Here is a 19012-nt window from a genome sequence, read left to right as displayed (position 1 = left end):
GATAGAATGAGAGAATCACAGAATATGCTTAGCTGGAAGGGACCCACAAGGATTATCGAGTCCAACCCTCAGCCCTGCACAGGACCATCCCCAGAGTCACACCATGTGCCTGAGAGTATCATCCAAAACCCTTCTGGAGCTCTGGCAGCCTTGGTGCTGTGCCCACTGTCCTGGGGAGCCTGTTCAGTGCCCAACTACCACCACCCTCTGGGGGAAGAACCTTTTCCTGAGATCCAACCTAAATCTGCCCTGACACAACTCCAGGCCATTCTCTCAGTCCTGTCCCTGGTCCCCACAGAGCACAGAGCCCCTCCTCTTCCCCTCCTGAGGAAGTTGTAGCTGCAGTGAGGTCTCCCCTCAGTCTCTTCCAGCTGAACACACCAAGTGCCCTCAGCCACTCCTCATATGGCTTCAAATCAAGGTCCTTCACCATTGTGGTGGAGGACCTTACATTGTGGTGCCCAAAACTGCCCTCAGACTCTACATGAAACTGCCCCAGGTCACAGCAGAGTGGGACAGTCCCCTCCCTGATGTCCCCCAGGACAGAGTTGGCCCTCCTGGCTGTCAGGGCACTGCTGACTTGTGTCCAACTGGCCACCAACCAGGACCTCTAGAGCCCTTTCCATGGCACTGCTTTCCAGCATCTCATGCCCATCAGTGAACTAAACTAGAAACTCAGGATACCTGCCTTGGCTTCATTGCCCCTCCTCCTCGTGCCCCTGCTCTGATCTCTCCCCCGTGATCTCAGCCATGCCTGCCAGCCTCTCCCACTGTCACAGGATGGACACCAGTATGGGCTCACTGGGACACCCTGCAGTCCAGTCACGCAAGGCTGATGTGAACTGGCAGAGGGGAACTGACTCCATGGGAGTCGGACAGATTTAAAGCAGCTGAGGTTCTGGTGAGAGATGTTTTTAAGTGACTGACATTTACAAGTTTTTTAATGGTCTTTTAGGAATCTGCAAACCTCAAATATGCAGCTACACATGTTTTTGTTAAATATTAGGGGCCTTGGCTTAATTAGGTGCAATGCTATTGAGTTGAGTAGAACTACACCCAGTTCATCCATCCCTCAATTTAACTTTTGGAGTCCAAAACATCATCTTGAACACATTACTAACTGCTCCATATTATGCCTCTTTTACCGTGGCATGCACGTGTCTCAGCTGACTTACGCTCTCAAGCCCTGAACAGTTTTGCCTGTGGTGGTATCAGAGTGAACAGAGAAAAGTGTATTATTAAAATCAAAGGATTTTAAGGTTTAAAAGCAGGTTTTTAGCATAGTGAACCCATTTTTTGAAATTGCAATACTTACTCCTAATTTTCTTTTGCCATTTCATCTCATTGTACAGATCCTCTGTCTGCTGGAAAAAGTCATTGACTTTGCTGCCTTGTTCATCTCTCTCTGTTGTATTGAACACTCGACTTTTGGATTCCCGAGTGAGGAATTCACAAATATTGGGGACAGGGAAGACGATCTGTTCCATTGTTCTATCATGGCGAACAATCTATAAATAAAATACACATTTTTGTCAGGATCAGTGACTATCCAATCATTTTGTCATATCTTTTCTTGTTCACAGCTCCCCTTTTATTTACCAATTAATGCATAAATTATTTGAACATCACAATAAAGTCCCAAAATGGAGTAAAACTACTTTTTTATTTTCAAACACCTGCCTGAATAAAGTGGCCAACATATATCTCAAGCAAAACCCAGGTCCGGACTTCCCCAAATAGAAAAATTGTTCTAATTCAGAATGCTTCAGTTTTGCAGCAAACTGAAAAAGTGCAGAAGTTCAGGGGCTTTCTGCTCAGATTGCAAAATTATTTGCTCACCTTGAGTCTGTTTCTGTGATGGGATAAGTTGTGAAGGTGAACATGCAAAAATAGCACCTCGTTATTCAGACAGCACCCGTATCTTGTCAGTCTTTATCTTCTTACTTGGCAGAACCCAAGGTTCTGAATTGTTTGTATTTCAGGACTGACCAAGTTACCAGTGAGTGAACTGGATTTTATTTCATCTTACCCCACTGTCATCAAAATTGCTTCCCCATTCTGATTGTGGACTCTGCATTACTAAAAATACAGAAATGGGTAGAAAACTCATTTTAACTCCTACACCCATGTCTCTGTACAGCAACTGGTGAAAAAAAATCCACTATTTGACTTTCAAATCAAACAAATGAGATACCTTAATATAGGGGAGATAATATCTGACACACCAAACAGGTCCAGGTCTGCTTTCAGAGAAAGACCTGTGAATATCTTTTTGTATAGCAGCAGTGCTGGGTTGCAGAAGAAGTTATTAGCTACAGAAAAGCTGACCACAGTGCTTGTTTAATGCCTAAATTTACAACCTACCCAGATAATTCGGCTGATAAATGCCAAGAGATATCTCAGCAATGCCCAGAGTATTCAAATATATTAAGAGGAGCTCTGAGCTGCCCTCTGGACAACTATAGCCATGGAGCTTCCATTTATGCTGTGGGGGGATAACATGACCACTATCAGACAAAACGGGTGGTGGGAAGCAGAGAAGGACCCAGCTGTGGTCTGTCTTGATGGAAGGCAGGACAACACGGACCTGAGTCATGTGTCAGGACTGCTCCCTCTCCAGGCAAGCTCAGCTCCAGTGCTGGAGGAGCCTGGGAGCCCACTGAAGGACTTGGAGATTATTGGACCAGATTCAGGCTGGGCCTGTATGCACCCCTGCTGTGCATTTTTCACACTTGGTCAGTTTTGGACTTGCTACAGCTTTTCTGAGGGAGAGCCAGATGCCTCCGCTCCCCGCAGGCTCTCGCAGCAGCTGCCTTTGCACCACAGAAATTCTGCTCCTGACAAAGTCACTGAGCTACTCCAGTGCCCAATTCCTATCGTGATGCCTATGATCCCATGAAACCTGCAGGAGCCCAAAAAGGGATATAAGAATTATGAACCTAAATACCTCTGTGGTTCTTGATCTAAATCCAATCCATGGCAGGTGTAAAGTTTAAAATAGAGAACAGAACTGCTGAACCAGGCCAAGCCTTAGTCTTTTAAACAAAAGCCACACTGAATGTCTACACCACTTCAAAACCCCTTTGTACTCCAGCCAGAGTTTTAATTTGATCAGCCAGCATCACTGGCTTTGAAACTCATGATTATTTATTTGAGTGATGTACCATACAAGATTATTCTTGACTTCATGACACAGCTACTGTCCGCAGTCAGTATTTCCCTAACAAAACATGTTTGGTAACACAGAGGAAAGCTCCTGTAAAATGATTATTTAGAGCCACTTTTGATATAGGTGCATTCCTTTTTCTCCCACAGCCAAAAGCACATTATTCAGCTTTCTCCTCATAAATAATCTGCACCATTTGAATAAGCTTTGCTGCTCAGAAGCTTAAAAAGAGGTGATACACCATGCACACAAGATGCAGACTTGTCTCATATTCAGTCTTCCAGGGAGCAATTCTTTACCTCTATCTGTGCAGTATGTTTGGCATAAAACCTCAAGGCTTCATCTCCTTCATCTGGATCTGACCCTGGCTTCAGCATCTGTTGCAATGTTTTATTGTGACGAGCCAACTAGAAAACAAGAAAAATCTGATTTATGTCCTGCTGCTATGTTTTCAGCTTTATCATCTCCACTTAACTACCACAAATCCTCCTTCCCCCCATTCCCATATACTTACATGCTCAACCCAGTGGGGCTCTTTCCACAGATAACAACAAAAATGTAATTACTTGAGAACAATAGAAATAATTTAGTCTTAAAAAGTCAGCAGCAAGTCTTCGGCTGAGATTTATGAAAGGCAGCTTAGCCTGCAGCCTAGATGGTTTTTGGAGGGCTTTTGACAAATGCCAAAAAATTAGACTGAATGCTTCTTTTCACTTGAGTTTAGACTTAAAATTTGCATACTTCTGAGTACAAAATTACATTTCCAATTAATTTTTCTCTGCAATTTCAAAAGGCTAAACCAGGTTGTAGGTTGGTATTTCAGGGCTGGCAACAATGGCAGTAAAGTCCACAACTATTTCAAAAGGCAGCTGGACTGCAGTGGTGGGAAAATACACTCTAAACTACACCATTTATATACATAGCAAATATATACACAAACACAAATATGTATTTCCAACAAGCTTTTATAAATTATATACTTTATATGACTCATCTGTTCTATGTTCAATGGTAAACTTTTTAAATGTTCGATGGCTGTACAAAGTTTAAACCCAAGAAAGTTGGCAAATGCATTCATGACGTCCCTTAGGTGAGTGAGAGACAAAGACCTAATTATAAGGCATGAGAACACACTAAAAATGCAGTTTTCCCCATATCCTAGTGAGTAGTTTTCATCCAGAATGAATGAAGCATTTCATCTATTTTAAGGTGGGAAAAAAAACAAGGTAGGAAAGGCAAGGCTGCCTCGCAGATGTGACCCGGGTCTGAATCACTACACTGACATTACCACCACAGACTAGACACAGCCATTAGAAATGAGGCAAAATGACCACAGGAACCAGGCTTTGAAGTGATGATCACCACAGGTGGACCAGGATGTACTACAGTCTGGTGAGGAATTATAAAAATAACAGCACAGCTGCAAAAGGACTGTCAGGGATCAAGTCTAAAAGTAACAGTAGATCCAAACAGATCTTGTAATAATCTAAAGAGAAAGTGATCTCCTCATTTGTAAGATGTTTTCATGTCTTACCACCTCCTCTTTCATTTCCCAGTAAGGCATGGAGGAGGTACATATATAATTTACTCTGTTTATAGTTCCTTAGAATCTACTGATCAAAATCAATTTTCTTCTGGATCTTGATCCAAACTTATTAATTAAAGATGAATAATAAATAGAACATCCAAAAGAAAAGAGAATAAAAGAAAGGGATATTCAGGAAGAATAAATGTGCTTCCTACAACTTCCTTAGGGACAGAATTCTGCTTGGCTCTGAGCCAATGTGTCAGAACATCAGCATTTAAAAAAAGGCTCATGAGCAGATATTCAGGGAGGCATGCAAAAAAAAAATAACATGGGGGTCAACTGCAGAGGAATGTTCTTTCCATTGGTAGTAGATTTCTGCCCTGAACAGTTAATTTTTTATGCTATCTAGTAAATGCATGGCTACTCTCATTACACATATCAATGTCTTAACTTAAACATCCACTTATTTTTGAGACTAAGAATGTTCTTTAAGACTATCTGACTAGTTCTTCTCTTTCATGCAAGCCACATAATCTGATCCAGTGAGCAGTCTTTGCAGTATGGCCACAACAACTGCTTAGCAAGGCAACTTGGATTCATTTTCTAGAGGTCTTTTGCATCCCCCTCAATACATGCTCTAGAATCATGGAGAAACAAGATGAGCTTGTGGAAATAAGACAGTCACTGTTTAAAATTTCCCTCTAACCAGCATTACTGCTTTTGCCTTTCTGCTTTACTGGATGTCCCTCTGCTTCTGTACTTAAGAAAGGGCAAGCAACAGTGCCTAGTTCACCTTCTCTGTATCATTCATCATTCTGTACCCCACTGTCATGTTCTCTTTTATTTGTCTCTTCTTTAAATTAAAACAACCCCTATCTTTCCCATCCCTCCTCAAATAGAAGACTCTCTGTGACTCAATTATTTTCCCTGTCTATCTCCAAATGCCCTTTACTTTGCCTGTATCTCTTCTTTAAGATACAAAGAGAAGAACTGACTAGACAGAATGCAATCACACCGTGCTTGGAGTGATGAATTAGCATAATCAGAAGCAAATATATTCTCCTTTTTTAATCTTCTGTAATACAGACGAACTTTGCCTGTACCCTGACCTTTATTTCTCCAATATGAGCCATTAAGACTTTGTGTTTTCTAACAAATGACAAGTCAAGGATGTATGGATAGTTCTTATTATTAAAAGTATGTCCATTTGGAGAAAAGGACACGGTATAGATTCAGAAATTTCCATTAGTATGACAAAAAACTTTCTATAATCATCCTTGAATTTCTATATAGAACTGGAAATGCCATTTGTAAACCATATGAAATCTCCAGGTATTGCTTCCTGATATGCTTTTAACTGTACATAACTTTTAGTGTAAAAGTATTGCTTGGTAAGTGTCAGTAACAGAAGTTCCCTCACCACGTGGACTAGAAGGGAAAACCATCTCAGCCCTCTCATGGGACCAAGTAGAAGAGGGTGTTCAGAGAGTGCTGGGGATCTGGGACAGTGCTGATGCATATTTTGCTCTCAGGTTTCATGTGAACAGCAGCCACACACTTTAGAACAGTGTGTATTCAGTGATCTTCACTGTACTTTATGAGGCTGTGCTTTCAGGCTGTGACTGTCTCATGCTGAGACAGAGCCCAGCACGGCACAGCTGGGGCTTCCTGACACAAGCACTGGACAAAATGACTCCAGGAAGAGGCCAGGATCTCCTGTGCCAGCTCCTCGACTGCCAGAAAAGACACATCAGCAACAACGAGGGATTGCTGACCAAGATGGAGGAACTGCAGCAGATTTCGGGAGGGGAAGCTACCTAAAGGCACCAGCAATCTTGAAGTGATGGAGCTGAATCTTCTTGTAGGCAATAAGCACTCATAACTTCATTTCTCTCTGCTTCCACATCTCTCTGTATCCACTCACCTTCTGTGTACTCTGGACCTTCAGAGAGTAACCTGAGGGCAAAGGGCCCATCTATTTTCTGCTCCTGTTGTAGTTCCTACATGGGATGGATTCCTCTACGTCGACACAATAATAACTGCTGCTAATATTTCTGTACTGTCACAGCTACAGTGATGAAAGGCTGTTGCGGGCAGCAGTCTGGGAGAGCTCATGTCTGAAGCAGAGGCCCATAGTCTGACACAGAACAGCTTTAGAAATGCTATGTTATTTGGCAACTACAGTGCTTTCTGAAGCTCTGCTTTCACGATCCCTCCTTCTCCCCATAACAAGCTCAAAGGCCCACATGGCCAAAGGGGACTGTGTCAACAGACTCCTTGACCAGCACAGAGCTTTTTGTGAGATCAAAGACACACCGGTGAAAACAACAATGTAGTGGCAAACTGTGAACCTAAAGTATGGAAAGCTTTTCCAAGCTTATAATACACCCAAGGTGACAGTTTGTGAGTAGCACATAAAGACCACGCAAGCTCTGAATGATATTTTTTTCGTATTTAACTCCTGTGTTATGTCACAAATCTTCTGGGGCAGCTGGAGGACAAAACACCATATGGACATGGCCAACAGCAACTGTAATGAAAAGAATTGCCCCCATCTATGTTTGCAAAGCAAAGCTCAGAAATGCATCTCAAAAAAGCACTGTAAGTGAAACTTATAAAAAAAAATAACCATCACTAGAGCCTGAATTTGCAGAGACTCCCAGAAAAAAATCACCTTTGAGGAGAAAACTCTCTCAGTCACTCACTCTCTCACCCCTCAGCCATGCCAGTGACAATATTTTAGATGTCAACACTGTACTTTACCACTCATCAAGGAATGTAGGGACAAGGAAGCAATACCATATAATGGAACACTGATTTCCAAAGAGGGGATGTGTAAGGCAATAGCTCTATGAATAAAGATCATTTGGCTTTTAGTCAGCTCTTGATGAAGGACTGTTGTTCATCTTAAAGGTTTTTACTTTAAAAATTTGGAAAACACTGTAATAAAGCATCAGTACAAAATGTGAAAGATTGAGGACAGAGCAAGAACACTAAAGACATTAATAAAGAAACAGGAGAGATAAATGACAGAATTACAAGTAATACTCAGTCTAAACTCCTGACACAACATGACTATAAAATCAGATCTGCTACTCATCTGGGATGCCATATATGATCAGCAGTGTGGAAAACCACAGCACACTCAGCTTTGGCAATTAACAATACATGAGTTTCCTGCAGGCCTTTTGTTTTAAAGGCAAGATTACCTTGAACAAAAAATGAAGTTATTTAAATGTTCTTAAAGAAAAAAGTGATTTAAAGCTCTGAACATTCATTTCATCAGCCTGTCATTAACTCATTGACCTGGGATAGTAGATTGGTTTGCCAAAATATGTATATGTATATATATGAGCATATGGAAAAACTTCTGGGAAAACAGAAGGTTATTCTCCACTTTACATCAGTAAAGTGGACAGCAGTACAAGAAATACAAGCTAGAAACAGGTTGAAGCCCCCCAAATTCTGAGAGATCTATTTCACTCTCCAGCATCAACTGCCAGACCTGGGGGGTAAAGGTGACTTTTTATGACTAGAATGGTACAAAGGGATCTTCATGAGTGAGGCTTAGTGTCCTGTAGGCAATCAGGGTTTCCATGGAAGAGTTGCTTCACGGGCCAAGCGTCAAACATGTTAAACTGATTTCCTAAAAAAAGTTGATGGAATATTACGAAAAGCACTGGGTAACTGGCTGAGAAGCAGAGATAAAGACACAAATAGTTCCTGTGCCTTGAAACAATATACACTTACAGTATTAAGAAGTATTACAAACACTTAAAAATAGAAAAAAAACTTATTTAGGCAATTATTATCCTTGTTTACAATTCCCTCAAGTTTCTTCTCACAGCTGTAAGGCTGTTACTGATTGGGAGATACCTGGCACACCTGACAGGGGAAGGGCACTGGTTTAGGCAGGGAGCGTGCAGGGAACTGGGGCGTGTTTTGGGGTGAGAACTGGATTTGGGGGTGTTTGTAAGCTCCAGAACTGCACAGTGCCCTCTCTGTCCTTGCCCCATTCCCCAGCTCAGCTCACTAGACAACCCTCTGGTGTGCCAGTGAGTCCCTCTAGCCTGTCAGGGCACAGAGGTCACTCCACAATCCTGGAAGTTAATGAACTACAGACCTTGGTGAAAGTGAGGCAAGAGTGTTTGCACAGACCTGATGTCCAGTGCATGACATCTGAGAGATCTGCTGCGAATTATCTTCACCCCTACCCAGTCAGTAACCAGACATGCTGCAGGGTGGGCTGCCAGCCCAAAGGCCAGTGGTCTTTCATCAGGGAGAAATGAGACAAAATGTAACTTGCGGCAGCAGCAGAATAATTGCATCTGCTCAGATTAGTTTCACCTTGCTGTGCAAACAGACTCGTGCAGCTGGGGCTCATTTCCAGCCAAAATGTCTTCCTCTTTTTTCTCCTCAGTCCCTTTGGCTCCTGGAGCCAGGCAGTGTGAGATCTGGCACCAAACCCCCTCACAGGGGGATAACCCAGTCATCTCACCGAACACTTCATTTTCTGCTTAGAGAGCAGAAAAGGATAAAAAAGACACCTGGGGACTGACAAGAGAAACCCCAAGGACTGAGAAACAACAGCAAAGAGAAAGTTAAGGGAGTAGCAAACAGGATGGGTGACAGACAGAGAAGGATAGGAGACAGAAAATGAGATCCTCTTTCTCGGCGTGCCAGGACCTTACCACATGCCAGCTCCCTGCCCAGGGCAAATGAGAACATTCCTAACCCACCGGTAAACAAGGAGAGAGAGAAAGGAAAGGAAAAGGAAATATCATCTTAACCATAATTGACCAGAAACTTTTATTCCAACTGGCTTTACTAAGAGCAATAACAACTTCCCAACTCCCCACGTTCCAATCAAAGCTGAATGGTGCTTTCTGCAATACACAGGGCAACTTCCTTTCCAGAAGTCATTACAGTTTTATAGAGCAGCACCTTTGCACTCTGCCACAAAGCAATCTGTTAACAAACATTAGGAACAGCAGGGATAGAGCAATGGGAGTCTCTCAAATCAAGTATTCATTGATTTCATTTAGATGATTATACCATACAGAGCAACCAAAAGAGTTTAGAGTTAATCTTTCCCTGATGGCTTGTGGTACATGAGCAGGCCCCTGGGTGGTCCACAGACGCTTTGCATTCTGTTGCTGGGTCTTTCATGGCCTCATATAACCTCCGAGACACCAGCTCTCCTCCCCAGCCTCCACGTGGTGCACACTACACGTTATGGGTAATAGTGATCTACCTCACAGGGAAAGGAGAAATAAAACACCTCAATATTATCATATAAGAGAAACCACCACAGTTAAGTGAACTCCATCACTATTATGTTTGCAGCCCCCCCTCCATAGTAATGCTGTTGCTATTTTTGTGGTGTTTGCTGTTCTTTTTTCCCTGATGAAAACCAGCAGAAGACAAAATGACTTGCTAATATTTCAGTAAGTTTTACTTACACTTGCCTTCTCTGCAATTTCTTTTACTTACAAAAAAAAAAAAAGTGTGTGTGCATGGGGAAAGTTCAGGTCAGATAAAAAGATGGTGCAACCAAAGAAAATTAATTTGAGCTGAATGTATGTGAAATATCTCTGCAGGCCAGAAATATCTCTGTCATGGGCAGCTGTGCCTTCTTGAATCAAACCAGCTCAATGGTCTCATTTGGCTTTTGGTGTACACTGATCATACTGAACACAGAATGTGGGCAGCAGTTTTCAATCCAGAAATATTCCAACAGGATGACACAACTGCACTTGTAGACTGCCTCCCATGATTACTGTAAGCAAAGTTTTGGAGGGTACAGGATGGAAGGAAATAAGGAGATGATGGAAGTGTCAGATGTGATTATAGGAACATAACAAGAAGGTTCAATGGAAAAGGGAGAAAAAGAGAGCAGAGTTATTACAACTAGACGTTTTCACAGCACAAGGCAGAAGATCCCAAACACATGCAACTTCTGTGAAAGGCAAATAAAACACTGCTCACCAACATTGTATAGACACAATCTGAGATTTGTGTCTATGAATCCCAAATCCACACAGCAAGGGAACTGTTCACCTCTAAAAGCCACCAACACTTTATATGAATACAAAATACATGCATACACCTGAGATAAGCAAGCTGTGAAAGGCACATTTTCAGGAACTCTTAACATCCTTTAGCTACCAAGCACTTTACTTTCTATGTTTCCCTTCTCCTCAGAACGTGATTCTCTGCCAAACAGCCATCTACTTCTGTCCAATATGTGGCTTCTAAAGAAAAGCAAGGCTAGTATAAACAAACAGAAGGAGGAACTGCTTATGATTCTTACTTTGGGGGCAGTGTGGTGAAGGGAACCACTGTTTTAAGTCTTTAAGTATGGACACACTTCCTTCTGTAAGCCATAACACTAGAAGAGGTTGACTGGTATTTTCAATCATGCTGTTGAATCTCTGCCTTCCTCTCCAATTAGCAAAGCAAAACATCTCTAAAAAAAAATAATTAGGAGCATAGGAACAGAGAGCAGAGAAAGTAAAATGATGAGTTTCTGTTTCCAACTCTGTGTTATGGCTATTGTCCTCAGGAGAGCACTTTCACCTGGCACCTATAAAGTAACAGTTCCTGGTGGGAGAGCAAAATGGTAAAAATTTCATCTCTCTCCCCATCAGACATTCCCGACTTAGGCTGCTTTACACAACCAGCTAGCAGCTAAATGGTGTTCTGCAGACTCAAAGAAGGAAAAGGCTGGAAAGACCAAGTTCATTTGAGGCTATATCATTTGTAAAACAAACTGTGAAAATCTTTGCCCATAGAAAAAGGCATAGAAACCATTTCTTTAACCCCAGGTTGATTAGATGCTTATCCGTGTGCAGGTCTGAACGTGATCAAAAGTAACTGGTCGCCTCACTATGGGTGTAGAAAACCATAATCAGCCGTTAAAACTAAATTTCACAGCTGGACACTTTTATTCAGTATCTCATAAAGCTGCCTCAGAAAAAGTGCAAGGTGGACCTCATTTTCAGATTTCTGCACTGTGTTAAACAAGTGAAATAAAGGGGATGGCAGCTGAGCTCTGCCTATTTGTAGATTACAAATTTAGATCTTGTCTAGAAAACTCTATGATGACTGAGATACCTAATTAAATTATGACATCAGAGGAGATGAGAGTTAAAACAGAGCAACTGTGAGGAACAGACATATTTTGACATTCTGTTTAATGCTCTTTATTTTTGTTAACCTGTAATTACTTCAATGACTACTGAACATAGAAAAGTATGTCTTTGTTAGAGATGTCGTCCCCCTGCCCTGATTTTAATTAAGGTGTAGGATTTCACAATGCCTAATCTGAGGCCTATTAGAATTGCTCTGATACTATTAAGTGAGACCAGACTTCACTTCCGTGATATTTCCAAGGTTACCCTCACTTTCCCTCAAAACAAACAAAGCAAGTTCCTCCCAGCTTAGAGTGAAGTGGTTTAGTGGTGCTTGAGATATAACAAAAAGAGCATTTTACTTCATTTGATGGCTACGTCAAATGGAAAAGCCCAAGATCTGTCTCCAGAGCAAAAACTCAACCCCTTGTGTAATTCAGCTTCCAAAATAAGGGGAGTTTCTTGCAATCTGAACAAAGTAAGCAGCTACATTACATACATTTCTGACAGACAATATATACACAGAGCAGTTGAGGGTGACTGAAAGTGCAGTCTGCTTTGAAGAGTGACTTTGGAAAGATGGCACCATGTGGTTCCACATTTATTGCCTCCCAACGGCTTCTGGGTTGAGTTTGCTCACTTTGCAAGTTAAATGATTTTTAATTCCACACAACACTTCTCCAAGCAATTTCAATAGTAAAATTTTAAGTCAAGATGTCCTTTTCCCCCCCCCATACATCATCACTCTGAATGAAGACTGTGCATGCCAAACACAAGCGGGCAGCTCTAGGGTAAGAGCACAGTTTGAGGGCAACAGGTCAAGTTCTCTACTAGTATAAATCAGCATGAATCAGTATTGCTTGCCTACTTCCAGTGGAGGCATTCCCACATAGACCAGCTGTGGATATGGCTAAATGAAGGCCCATTCTTCAAGTGGGAAGCTGAGTACCTGCCCCACCTGTGATACAGAACCAAAGGAGGACTAAAGTCACTCTGCCCAGCCCGTGATGCTTCACACAGCAATAAAAAGGTAGTGTGGGTACTGCTAGTACAGGGCTGCAAACAGAGCCTGAGAGCAGAGAATGTTTTAAGCAGTATTTCATTGTCCCACAGCCAATTTTCAGAGTAAAACCACAGACTAATGTGAGGATTTCACAATGCAGACATTTGACAAAGAAAGGATATTTCTTCTGGTGTAACGTTTGGGCCCCGACACAAATACAACATATTTCCCAATGACAAAAAAATCTTGTAAACCACAAAACACAAGGATTACAGAAGTTACAGATAGAAGAAGAAAGCCACAAAGCAGAAATATTAAGGCCACCTGTGCCCAAGTGAAACGCACAGTCGCCACAGTCAAACAGGATATATCACTCATTAACATCACATATAATAAATCACACACATATGTATAATAGACACTTTATCTTATTCTAGAGAAGCAGAACCAGAAAATTCAACATAAGCTAAAACTTCTGTGGCCCAACCTATAGTAAAAAGCTGTAGCTTGAATCCTAGGAGCTCTTAGCAGCCTAACTCAACAGGACACCAGATGGAAAACAGAGGTCCCCATGTAAGTCCCTGTCAAAGTCAGAACAGGATTCTGAGGTGAATGCTTCCAAGGAGAAATGGGGGGGGGGAAGAAAACATCGAAGGACAAGTTGCCAAAGTTATAACCTGAGACCTAACAATGAAGCACAAGTTGCCAAGGTTTTAACCTGAGACCTAACATTAGCCACAGACTTTGTTTAATCTTTCAGGTGCTCATTAGTGTCAGGCCCTCGTGGCAGCCTCCATACTGCCTTGCTATCCTGTACTGCAGCTGGCTGAACGTGGAGTTATACACCATCCTAATGAGCCTCAAGGAGGGTGATGTGCCTCATTGGCTTCTGTTTCAATCTTGGCAATCTCAGTGTAAAAGCCTTGCAACTGTTTCTGATTCTGCTGACATTTAATTAGCTGGTGTCATTTTGATGCCATAGTCTGTCTCATCAGGATGATAACTACAAAACAACATGTGGAGCATAAAAGTTCCATGAGAAGTTTCAGGTCTGGCAGCCAAGGATACGAGTCCCCTGACAGTCACGGTTCCTGGGACTGCTTCCCATTAGCCCTTTGTTTTGGCATCACTATCAGCAAGAGCTTCTCTGTTAAGGAGAGAGAAGCAAAAAAAAAAAAACACCCCAAAAACCTGCAAACTTCAGCATAGCCTTGCAAAAAATGACATCCTTTAGCTTGAGAAATTCTACCCATCCTGCAGAAAGAGAGCATCCTTATTGCACCAACTCACAGCTATTTATCCTGAAGGACAGGCTTATCCTACAGGATAGATTCGATCATCTTCTGGGCTCAAAAGGTAGTCCTGTTTATTTGTGTACAGTATTCTCCATTTGCCATCTGGTGCTTGGGAAGACAGTCTCCAATAATACCTGCCAATTGCTTCTTGTTCACATCAGCTGCAGAATTTGACAGCGGTCATTGCTGCACAGAATGTGACCGATCTATACTTTTACTGAATATAACCAGTGATTCTGGAACAGTAAATCTATTTACACCAGACAAGTTCAGACTTTTTTGTATTTGGGTCTTCTTTTCCAAAATAATATTCTCATACACTAAACACAACATTTTTTTTTTCTTTTAGAGTGTACCATTCAATTCAAATGAACCAAGACATTTCATTGACAAAACAGAATCAACTCAAAATCTTTGTCTGCAGAACCCAGGCACATCCTAATGTTTTATAAATTATGGGACTTACAGGCCACACATCTAACTGAGGCAGAGCATGAACAGAAAAAAGCCAGCAAGCTTAAAAAATTCACTGAACCTGTGTAGTCCCCAGATCTCAGCTCTTTTGGAAGATCCTTGCTGGAGCTGAAAGCTGCTTCCCAATTGGGAGAGGATAACCCTACCTTTTGGAGCAAAATCCTCTCGGAACTCCTAGCTCCCACAAGGACAGGAAGATCTTTTTCAGGTAAATATTACAGGCCAGTAATGGCAACACCACTATCAGGGGTGAAGGTGTTCTTGCAAGATTTTTCCACTTGGCATCTCTTCACTTTATTTCCATGGGATAAGCACGATATTATTGTTTCAGCCAGTTCGTGCCCACTGCAGACTACCGGGGGTTGTAACTGGTTCCACCAGTTCCCCGTCCTAAATCACCTTTCAGGTGCTTCCTTTCTGTGTCTCAGAGAAGGTGCTTGCCTTTTTTATCAACATTTCTTTTTAAAGGGTCAAATTTCACCCCAAATTTACACCTGACCACAATCACACTTCAAACAGAATACTGTTTTGTCAGCCTGGGACAGCCCACCCAGTTCAGAAAGCTTTGGATTCTCATCCTGAAGGAAAAGTCACACACAGCGGTTCTATTCCACATTTGGAGGCCCACGTTTACAGTGTTACTTCTTGTTTCCTCACACAGTAAATCATGGAAAATTGGTACCCATTATTTTATGCAAGGAATCCCTTGACCTGACCTGTGTTATATGCAGGTCAAGACAAATGGATGAGTACAAGAATTTGCATTTACCTAACAGTATATGTTTTAATAATTTTATTCTATTTTATACCTGCACACACAAACTCAAGGGAAAAGGAGGACCAAGGTCTAAGTTCGTCTGTCTAAAGGCTAAAATACAGCAAAGGGAAGGAAATCCAGGAGCTGCTCTAAACTACAACACCAAAAATAGCTACCCACAAAAAAACCCTTAAACCTAACAGAACCTCCCCTCACACACATTTGTATTCAGTAACTTATGAAAGCTCTTCTTGCCTTAGGAATCCACAATAGTAGCAGCACAGGAAAGTTTATTTGAGAAATACACATTAGCAAGTCTCTTTAAAAGGCTTTTGGAGCACTAATGTGCTCAGTGATTATGCTCTTCTCAGCTGTACCACCCAATAAATGCCAATTTTCCTCATTAGTTAAGTGTCTGGGATCGAGTAAGCATAGGAGGAAAGCCAGTGGAGCAGTTAAAGCAAAGCACTGGGGATCAAACAGGCCATATCTGCTTCCCATGACAGCTCAGGACTTGCTGTCTGTACCTGCTTCTGGCTTGGTGTCTTCACCTCTAACACCAGGTAATATCACCTACTTTAAGATGGGGGAAACAAAGTCAAGGAAAGCTTTCAACTGCTCCAAAATCCTACAAAAAGGAAGATTAATTCTTTAAAAAATTATGAAACCACTATTATTGTTGCCATTTCTTTATTCTGCTGGAGCATGTAAGAGTCTCAGAGCCATGCAGTTCCAGGCACAGCATTGATGTGGAAAATAAAGGGTGGTCCCTGCCCTTGGTGTACTCAAATAGACACACTAGAAAGCTATAGAAAGACACACTAAACACAGACCCACATAAACAAATAGCTTTGTGCTCCTTAGAATATTTCATATTTAAAACTGACTCTAGTTTCTCCTTAATGAATATATCACATCCAAGTCTCATTATCAAACCAGTCCTATTTCAAATGTCAAAAATAGTAATTTTTAAAAAATAGCTGGGAGTGTATCCCTACTCTCAAAGTGTAAATCCATACCATTTTAATTGCTCAGTCAGCAAATATTCTTCATGTGTCTACACTAAGAAGGAATATACTGCATTAAGTTAACACAGCAATAAAACCTAGTTTGATAAAGCTTGCCAAGTTTGATAAAGAAATCTTGATTCAGTTGTTAATATATTAACAGATACATAAGGCTGAATGACTTATTTTGCCCAGTCCATTTAAAATTAGCACCAGAGAGGAAGGTGTATGACTTGTGATGTCCAGTTGCTACAGTCTGCTCAGTAGTACCTGCAGCAAGAATCTTACAGTTCCCAGCAAATCTACCTCCTTTTCCTTGGTTTATTTTAAGAACTTAGAAATGGAAGGACACTTCCAGCTGTGTTAGTCTATCAGAGGATAGCCTGGTTCAAACTTGTGTTCATTTATGCTGTATGCCTGCACTGACAGCAGGCAGTGTTAATTCTAACCTTACAGGGTGGAGGAAATGATTTTTCGTTAAGTCTTGGTAGCACCAGGAAATTTTATATTTATAAGTAGTTTTGGTACTCCATAGGGATATAAATAATATTTTAGCTTAATCTTAAAAAAAACAAACAACAAACAAAAACAACCAAACAACCTTCTATTTACCTGTAGGTGACAAGGAAATCATGGCATTCCAAGACCTGTGCTCCCCTCTCCAGCAATGCATTTAAACATACACTTAAAACCAAGCAGTTGAGAAAACACTTTGCTGGTCTGAGACCACAGAAGACATATCATGAAAGCATCAGTACCCCTATAGTCCTGCAACAGCTTTGGGAACCAGAGGGAGGAATTTATAGGGCGTTGAGAATTTAAAATTTTTGTACAGTATTACAGTTGGCTCCCTTACTCCCTTCCCATTCACATCCTTCTAGATCAAGGACATGCCTACACAGCTCTGCAGGCAGATGTAAGTGCACCCTTGCCATGCTGCAAGCTGACTAGGAGCTCTGTAAAGTTATTTCACGTTCCTGTGACCCTCATGAATAAAGCCCCTGCTGAAAGGTACAGTGGATTAGCTTGGGCTTCATGCCTGGTTTAGACAGTTTGCACCTAGTTGAAAAACACAGAGAAACACTCTAAAGTATTTTCTGTTGACAGAAGCACATATATATACATGCATACAAACTACAGGAGCCTGGGGTTGTAGCCAGTGCCTTATCTTAACTTCACAGTAAATGCAAAGGGATCACGAACCTCACAGAAAGACTGCTAATCCAATGAAGTATTTTTGAGTTTATAAACTTCTGAAATACTTTGTTGTAAATAAGAGGCAGCAAGCTCAAGGAGTCATCTGAAATGCCAGAGGATTTCTTTAGCCTGTTATAATTTCTTTTTTTCTGCCACTTAAAAGCTTGATTCTCCTACAGCAATGCTTCTGCATATAAGAATTAAGTATGAAACTTTTTTTGTGCTACTATGTCAAAAGCTTTTGTAAATCTCTACATAGACATCACATCAAGATGAAGTCTCTTCACAGACATCCTTACTGGCTTTGCAGAACAAAGTGTGACCTGTTTTAACACAATCTCTTGAAAGGACAGCAATGAAAATACCATCCCAATTGACTGAGGCTTGAAGAGAAGAGGTGTAAGAGGTGATGGAACTCTCCACAACACCACTGGCATTTACCTGAGACCACTGTAAGAAATGAGCAATGTCAGGTTCAAGGCTTGGCTCTGAGCATGACATTTGAACTAGACAAAAGAAAACATAATCTCCTCCATGGATTTTCAAGAAAATGGTGAACCCTTTCTATCTAGCAATAATAGGCTTATTTATTTCTCCAGGGTGTGACCTCAAGCACCAGTTTGTGTCGCTCCTAGAAGAGCTCTGTCTTGACAGAGCCCCTGCCCCAAAGCCAGGCAGCAGAGCAGGGGTGCAGCTCAGGGTAGTTCCTCGTGGACAACTCACTTCTGCTTTCTCTCAGGGGCACTCCCTTCTCCTCTCTGCCCATATAATAGCTAGAACAGGAAAAGTGAGGAGGAGCAGCAGTGTCCAGACAGACTGGGGTCAGTGCAGGGGAAGCAGCACAGCTACGGCACGTGGTAGGCTGGAGGAAGATGAAGAAACAAAGGAAAGGAAAGAGAGGACAAAGAAACATGTGGAAGATGTGTGACTACTGGCACGACATGGCTGCTGTGCCACCTCTGTGCATGTACACCATGTACCAGTGTGCACATGCACTTCCATACGTGTGCCTGTGTAGGGGGTGGAGGCTGTAAAGAAGATTTACTAGTAGAAATCTCAGCCTTGCTCGTGACATATGTACAACTTTCTATGCACTGTGGGTCAAACATTTACCAGAATGCCTTTTGCTTCTGGTAAAATCAACCACAGGAAGGGCAAGGAAGGATGTAGTGGTGGCAAAAATGCAGAACCCAACATCACCCCGAAGAGCACAACGACAAAAACTGAAAGTCTGAGCTCCCCAAAATAAACTGTCTGTGTTTGAGGGCTGGAACAGCAAAAAGAGGAACTCTTGGTCTTGATTCTGCTGTTAAAGAGGGACCAAAAAGCTGTAACTAGAGCAAGTGGTCACAAGGAAGCATCAGGGAAGTGACTGAAGAGCCACACCAGTTGTAGAAAAAAAGATAAGTCCAATGAACTGTGAGAGCAAAGAAACAGTATGTAAATCAGGTC

The 19012-nt window shown here is 41.7% G+C and overlaps 1 protein-coding gene across 1 annotated transcript in view; it reads right to left on the bottom strand.

The window, feature by feature from the left end:
- ITPR2 (inositol 1,4,5-trisphosphate receptor type 2) overlaps window positions 1-19012 on the bottom strand; it is a 239252-nt gene that overhangs the window by 45270 nt on the left and 174970 nt on the right. The window contains 2 exon segments of the mRNA XM_032688283.1: window positions 1316-1508; window positions 3466-3573. Of these exon segments, the coding sequence (XP_032544174.1) occupies window positions 1316-1508; window positions 3466-3573 (301 nt within the window).

Source organism: Chiroxiphia lanceolata, chromosome 5 (assembly GCF_009829145.1).
Source record: "Chiroxiphia lanceolata isolate bChiLan1 chromosome 5, bChiLan1.pri, whole genome shotgun sequence".
Classification (NCBI taxonomy): Eukaryota; Metazoa; Chordata; class Aves; order Passeriformes; family Pipridae; genus Chiroxiphia; species Chiroxiphia lanceolata.
Note: the sequence above shows the minus strand (reverse complement) of the source record. Positions and strands in the feature narration are given on the sequence as shown.